The sequence below is a fragment of the Engraulis encrasicolus genome, chromosome 4 (genome assembly GCF_034702125.1).
Source record: "Engraulis encrasicolus isolate BLACKSEA-1 chromosome 4, IST_EnEncr_1.0, whole genome shotgun sequence".
Taxonomy (NCBI): Eukaryota; Metazoa; Chordata; class Actinopteri; order Clupeiformes; family Engraulidae; genus Engraulis; species Engraulis encrasicolus.
In genome coordinates, this window is record NC_085860.1 from 33,529,019 (window position 1) to 33,536,518 (window position 7,500).

The 7,500-nt window shown below is 43.2% G+C and overlaps 2 protein-coding genes and 1 long non-coding RNA gene across 6 annotated transcripts in view; 1 reads left to right on the forward strand and 2 right to left on the reverse strand.

Moving 5' to 3' along the window:
* tmem138 (transmembrane protein 138) overlaps positions 1 to 3,536 on the reverse strand; it is an 8,616-nt gene extending 5,080 nt beyond the window's left edge. Inside the window, exons 1-2 of the mRNA XM_063196140.1 lie at positions 3,415 to 3,536; positions 1,629 to 2,315 (exon numbers count right to left, since the gene is read on the reverse strand). Of these exons, the coding sequence (XP_063052210.1) occupies positions 1,629 to 1,756 (128 nt within the window). The 5' untranslated portion in view covers positions 1,757 to 2,315; positions 3,415 to 3,536. The remainder of the gene's footprint in view (positions 1 to 1,628; positions 2,316 to 3,414) is intronic.
* Positions 3,537 to 3,847: 311 nt separating this feature from the next.
* cracr2b (calcium release activated channel regulator 2B) overlaps positions 3,848 to 7,500 on the forward strand; it is a 17,168-nt gene continuing 13,515 nt past the window's right edge. For 2 of the 4 annotated variants that reach the window (XM_063196141.1, XM_063196144.1), the window contains exon 1: positions 3,848 to 3,936. The gene's annotated coding sequence lies outside the window, so the exon portion shown is untranslated. The remainder of the gene's footprint in view (positions 3,937 to 7,500) is intronic. The other 2 variants (XM_063196142.1, XM_063196143.1) reach the window with 2 other exon arrangements.
* LOC134446847 (uncharacterized) lies at positions 4,938 to 7,026 on the reverse strand. Its single transcript, XR_010034513.1, has 4 exons — positions 6,969 to 7,026; positions 6,396 to 6,458; positions 5,519 to 5,587; positions 4,938 to 5,277 (listed from the first exon to the last, which is right to left on the reverse strand). It is a non-coding gene; the product is annotated as an uncharacterized LOC134446847 (long non-coding RNA).

Here is a 7,500-nt window from a genome sequence, read left to right on the forward strand (position 1 = left end):
TACGCCCTTAAACGTTAACCACCCTTAGACAATCAGCAAACAGTTGAGAGTGGTGACGCAGAACTCACCCACGAAGTCCGTTACCGATTGGTTAAGGTAACACTACTATTCACACTTTTGTTTTGTTATTTGTATGCTTTTGCGAAATATCGTAGCAGTCATGCTAATAAAGCACAATATGAGTTTTAATTTGAATTCGGGACTCCAATGAATTATGGCAGAGTAAGATCAGACCATCTCCCACCCTCCATGGAGACGGATTCCTCTTAGCTTTCGCCAGATTGTTTGATGTAGTCAACAGTCGGCTTTCGCCCAGGCTACATCGATCCTATCTTTCAGTACCTGCATAACTCTTCAATTTACTGTGCTCAGTCAAACACAGGAAGAAGGGTAGCACTTGGTGACTTCATCCAGAGGCAGAAGTGTCATTGTAAGATCCACTGAATGTCCCACTCCTTTCCCACCCTCCGGTCCTCCTGTCTCCCCCACTCTCCACTGCCAGGACAGGATAGAGGTGCTCATATCCAAAACGCAGAGGCATGACAAACACAGTCGTACAGATATAAAACAAGAATGGCATGTCCTCACACTCACTGCAGTTTGCTTTTTTTCTTTCCCACGGCAGCTGTGGCAAAATGGTTTGGGAGTTACTTTAGGATCAGTGGGTTACATGTTCCAATGCCACCTTAACCAATACTACAGGAACTGTCACCCATACCCTGCATCTAAATAACTGTTTTTGTTTTGTTTTTTTAAGATGCCCCCCTGACCTCATCACCCAACAGCATGTTAAAGGTTATGAAAACAGCAAAACCTAATAATAATGGTTTTAATAATGTTTTTCTTTTTGCACTATTATTATACAGCTTTCTAGACTCATGTGAGCTCTTCCGTTTATATTAATGGGTCTTCCCATCATTGCCCATTTCTGATGGAGTGCCCCCCTTTCACCTGTCTTGTTCGCAACGCCCACGAAAGGCATAATGTAGTGTACAGTAATAAGGGGGGCTATAAATTAACTGTTTTTCACTAGCCAATTTGGCTAGTAGACGCCATGTCGGTCTACTAGACACAAATACACTTACTACCCAAAGTGGCCAAAGTTTCCTTTTCTACCAGCCATACCTAATTAAGTGGGCTTGTCCCCAGCTTAGTAAGTGAAAGCCCGAAAGCCCAATTGGGAAACTCCAAGTCAAAGTCAACTCCCATTGTCATTGTGACACAGCACTCCACAGCACACAAGTGTTCACTGCACACGGTACACAACAAAATTGCATTTATGCCTCACCCGTGCAAGGGGGCAGTCCCCAATGGCGCCCCAAGGGAGCAGTGCGGCGGTATGGTACGGTACCATACTCAGGGTACCTCAGACATGGAGGAGGATGGGGAAGAGCACTGGTTAATTACTCCCCTCATCAACCTGGTGGGTCGGGAGTCGAACCGGCAACCTTTGGGCTACAAGTCTGACGCCCTAACCGCTTAACCATGACTGCCCTTGCCCTTGCCCTACAGTAGGTCCCACTTACTGTATTTTCAGTCATTTTCACCAGCATTTGGCCAGCTGGCTGGTGTTAATTTAGATCCCTGAATGTAATGTTATGTAATGATGTAAGGTCTGTGATACTCACACGAAGAGCACCAGCTGCACCACCGCTGCAGACCTCAGCAGCTCGCTGAAGGAGTTCACGAAGAGATCAAACGTCAGCAAAACCAGCTGGATCAGTAGCACCAGCGAGTAGTTGTTGGTCTGGAGCATCTCCGCCAAGGGGAAGAGCTGGGCGCACTGGCCCAGGGAAGGGCTGCTCTGGCTGGGACTACCCCTTGGGTAGGGCCTTCTTCTGGATCTGTCCTAACTGCGAGAGGGGGTACATAAACTACTATCCCACTATGGGCTACATGCCGTCATGATTGCGAGAGAAGCTTAGACTGTTTTTTCTGCTCCATTGTAGTATGACATGTCCTTAAATGGAAGCTTCAATGTGTTCCCTTAAAATCCTGGCTGACCCAAGTCACAATGACGGTCAAGGAACCTAATATTGAAGTTCAGCGTTGTGTTCAGTGTTCATGAACGTCTTGTTAAAAATCAGTAGTCTGAAGTCCAGATCTTCCTGCATCCATATACTTCCAATGTTCACCCGTGCTTAGATCCATGTCAACGGATGTGTTTCTAAATCAGTCATCACCCAAGGGTTATGCCGTCCTGGGGGTTTGAGCTTGATTGTTGATTGTTGATTTCCACCCAATTCCCTGCTGGCTTGTGACATCAATCGCGAGATATTCACCAAGATGATTCGGTGCACACATACATCCACCACCTGTTGGAGAAGACAGAGAACATGTCACACACAAAGCAATTCTGTCACCCATAAACTCAAAGGATTTCAGCTTCTCAGAATGTCAACATCAACGCGTGCCAAAGCAAGCTCATCCCCTTTCCCTTGGTTATCTTGTTTATGTTTTCTTCTGTGGCAGGGCAGCAGGGCACAGTGCACCACAGTTCAACAAGTGCAGTGTCGCAGGCAGCGCCATATGGGTCGGCAGTGACGACCGCATAGATACCCAGCCAGATGCTACTATCAAGGCATTACGCGCTAAGACAGTCGGTCACTCAGACAGGCGGAGATCAACAGAAGGAGCGGGAGGGATTACGATTTAATTTCAGAGAGTGACGAGACTTGTTCAATGTTAATCTCGTGGCCAATCATCATTAATAATGCGATTATTCATCCATTCAATCAAACAGTGGCCATGCTGTTCGTTGATGGATGAACATGTAACCTGTCAAAGATGGGATCCATGTGGTCCATCCAATTGCATATTGCTTCACTATAGTACGTATAGCACTATCTAGTACGTGATTCATTGACTAGTGGCCTAGTACGCGCAGTGGTGACTTGAGATTAACCTCTCAAACAGATTTGACGTTACCCCGAGCAGCAGACGTCAGTGTTCAGCGAACAAAAAGGCGAGACTGGCCATGAATGAATTACTTGAGTTCCCAGTTCATAGGAGTAATGTGACCAACCAACAAGCCTAAAACTTGACACATAATAAGTAAACAACATGATATACGTGGTAACCTGTAAGCATCATGTCAATCCATGGACGTGTGTGCCCTGACAGAAGCGGACTGGTATATTCAATGTAAACGTAGGCCAACATAATGGCTTGTAAACCTTTCTTGCAAACATGCGGACTTCATATCAAACAAACTTCACAATAGGCATGTACATCAACTCTCTTCTGTTTTGGTTCAGAGAGATGGTTCCTAGAGAGGTGGCTAAGCTTGCTAATGTAATCTTAGCTAACGTTGGATACCGCTTTTAGATTGCACAATTATTGATTAGCAGAATAATGTGACTATTCCCATAGATAGAAAAGTATGCGACCAAACAGTCTGAAAAGTGGTATTACCTTGAGCAAGTTCTGTGATCAACAACAGAAGATAAAGACAATCTTGGCTACACCCTGCTCACGAGACACATGCTTTCCAAACAAGGGAGGAAGACTCTTCTGGCGTATCCCATGGCAACTCCGCTCTATTGTATAACCGTAAGTACAAAAACCCCTAGTGCCATAGACTTTGGACAAATGCACACCAAGTTAGAAATAATCATTCCCGTTTATCCACAATAATACAACATCATACTTGTGTTATTGAGTATGAAATCCTAATTTGATATCACCCTAAAACCATGGTTAAAACACATGCGTGCGTAGTGGTGGAAACCTGGGCTGATTCTAAATATGAAATGTACCCTCTACGGTGGTCTTTACGGTAATACCTAACGTCCATTCCAGAGCCGTATATACGGCTCTGGTCCATTCCACACTTGAACCCCATCTAGTGGAAGGACTCGAGCAGGCAGGCACGAGCACCAGAGCACCTGTTTGGAAGCAGAGAGAGGACTGGCGTACGAATTCCAACACAAAAAGGTGGGTCGCCCAACTTTTGACAATGAAGCTTGAATTGTCCTAGCGTAGTCCTGGAATGACACCGAGGTGAAATGTGATAACTGGTCAAATGCTTTGCATTCAACGGCAATGTGTTGTGAGACAACCTTCTTGAAACTTCCCTTTAGTCAATCAATAATTAATGGAGTGTCCAGTCGATTTCACATAGCAATGGCGAAGTTAGTAGAGCTGTTGTTTAACACATAGAACAACAGCATTCACAGACTTGTTGATACTCGTCGCATTAAAGATGGTCAGATTTCGGCTAGACTGACAGCTTGTAGAGCTAGGTAGGTGAACAAAATAGTCCCCAGGTAGCCACTTCACTTCAGACATTGAGCGGGGAGTTCAAACTCTGGTGCAGTTGTATTCAAACAGTCGTCTTATCAATGCCCTTGTGCAGGTCCTACTTGTGGTTTGTAGCCTTCTGTGAATCGGAAGTTAGGAGAAAGTGCCCAGATAGCAAAATGTTTTTGGCAGAGTTTTGGGCCAAATTGTGTCTTGGCCTTTTGGCTGGCTTCGGTTTGAGTCCCCGGGCCAAAAGTGGCCCAAATTTGGCATGCCAAAACCAACCAAACCCAGCCATAAATTGACCAAAGTTCACCCAAAACCTATTTGGGATTTCCACGTACAGCCTTAAAGGCCCCAAAAGGAATTCCAGACCCCACCCTTCAGCCAAAATGCAGCCATAAAGTACCCATAACTGTCCCAGAACTGCCATAAATGAGCCTAAATACTGCCATAATGTACCCATAATTCAGCCATAATGTACCCATAACTCTCCCAGAACAGCCATAAATGACCCTAAATACTGCCATAATGTACCCATAATTGATCCCAAATGTAGCCATAATGGGGCCAAATGTCACTTATTTGTCTTATAAGTTTCCCTGTATACGTATAATGTAAGTACCGGTATACAGAGAAACTTATAAGACAAATAAGTGACATTTGGCCCCATTATGGCTACATTTGGGATCACTAAATATTCCTGTTTTATTGTTGAAAATCGCACATTTAATAAATGCGTGATTTTCAACAATGAAACTGGAATATTTATGCATCTAGAAAAAAAACCAAGACAATTAAATACATTTCATTATACTTTATTGCCTCCAAATGCTGTGACTGGTTAGGGTGGGCAAGTGGCTGGATTTGATGGATGAGTATAGCTGCACGGCAGGTGGTGGAGGACTGGGTGACTTGATGGGTGCTTGGATGTCTGGGTACAGGCCTCTTGTTTTCATCTTGGTCCCCTGGCCAGTAAAAGCAGGTACTCTATTGCCACATAGAGGTAGGTAGATCAGATCAGATTCGCGACATCTAGGAAAGAATAAAAAGATAAACCAAATTTGAATTACTACATGCAAAAGTAACTTTGAAAACAGTGGCATTAAATTTTTTTTCTTCTTTTATTTAACCTTTATTTAACCAGGAAATTAAACCCGTTGAGATTAAAAATCTCTTTTAACAAGGGTGTCCTGGACAAGTGGCGGCACAAATGCACTTGATTAATAGAGTAATAGACGGGAGAGGGGGGAGGGGTGTTATTAAAATTTGGTACCTGTTTTTGAGATCCGATTTGATTGACCCCTCCCACAGGTGACTGCAGTGTCCGTTCGCAGCACAGCATCTGAAAAGAGAATGTAGATGTTATTTCATATTTTATACATTTTAAATGACATGAGTAGTAGGCTACAGTAGATTGTACAACCATCTACGGAATTGTCAAAAGTAAAAGGGATAAAAAAAAATAGGGGAAAAAAACAATACTCAATCAAACAAAACCCTGCCAAAACATATAACTTGCACTTGAGTATATAGTAGCCCACTGATTCTAAGATCAGAGTACTGGTCAAATTGGAGGTTTTTTTAACCTAGCTTTTAGGTTTTTCAATAACAACAAAGCAGTAGGCTATCTATCTCATTGGGTGTGCCTACAGTAAAATAACTGGTGAAACAGACTAGTCACTATGTTATATCATGTGCCATTGTTAATGACAATTAATAATGCTCCCACTACCCTGGACTTGTCAGTAGGCATATCTGAGGTGTTTTTTCCCCCTTATTCAGTCTTTTCAGAGATCCTGGTCTGGGGGCAGGCGTTTGTTTACATTTCACCATGAATTCACTTCTACTTTTACCTTTGACACCTCTAGTAAGCTACTCTCTGTGTTGAGGTATTACAAATGTTAGAGCAAGATTACATAGGCCTACATGGGCCACATTTCTGTATACGGTTTACCCCCTGTTGTTGATAGCTGAACAATACACACTGCCTTAACAACTGATCATGTTAAATAGCCAGCGCTTAAACACAAACCGACCATTGCATTACCCAATACAGACGTATACTTAAAAGCAGTTACATTAAAAGCAAGGACTTTCACAACGAACGAAGATTAGACCAGAGAGAGAGGTTAATAAATTGTGGAACCAACCTGTAGTATGCCTGTCAAAAAACAAGTTCCTCCACCGGGTGACTGCCTTCAGCAGCAGCACATCTGAAAAGACAATGTAGAAAAAAGCAGATTCACTCGATTGCTTCAGTAGTAGGCTAGAATTACAGTGAGTCCAACACTTTCCGTGACAGACAGATATTGCTAGATAGTGCTCTGCTTTGTGCCGATAGGTAGAAGATGCTCCATGCCTGAGTTAGCTAGCTCCCGGCTTTTACTAGCTGTCGTTGGGCAGTTATCTGGGATTGCTAGTGTTGTTGTTCTTTGATTGAAATGCCCTTGGCATTGATATCTGAAAGTGAATTTCAACCACAGAACAACACTTAATCAACCGTTACTGAGTATGAGGGTAGCAACTAAGATTAAATGTCACAGTTGTGTGTCACAGACGCTTGTGTTTTAGCTCCTGTTAAGGGTATCTAAGTTTCAGCGCATAACACGGAAACCGACGGTCACAGACCTAGAAATCAACATGAAAACCGATAACACAAAATGCCTCATCTCTTAAGTCATCGGCGGTTGTATTTAATATAAAACCGTTTCAACTGCACTTACCTGCATAAACTGAAGTCTGACACACACTGGCGCTGGGGAAACTGAAGTGAGGCAAGCAGGAATTCTCTTGACAGTTGATTTTGGCAGTCTTTTGGGTTGCCGTAAGCGCACCAATGTAGAACGTTGCTGTCCCGCTCTCCACCCGAGGTTCAGATTAACCTGACACATGCCATAACCTGGCCATAACTCATTCATTCACAGTCCGCGCGTTTTAATGTGTTGTGGGAAGCCATAAACAACCCATATTTTAGCCAAATCTTTGTTTTTTTTGCTTTCCAGAGGAACGCCCCAATTCACTGGCGCCCAGGTCAACCATAACCATGCCAAAATGTTGCCAAAAGCTTATGGCTTGCCAAAAGGAAGCCATAAATTGCAGATATCTGCCAAAACAAAGCCAAAATATCTGCTATCTGGGTGGTAGCCTATATTGATCTGTTTTACATTTATTTGAAAAGAATGTATTTCTTAAATCCTATATTTCTATTTATTTTTGACTGTTAAAGTGCTGTGGTTTAGTCAGGGCATTTCACAG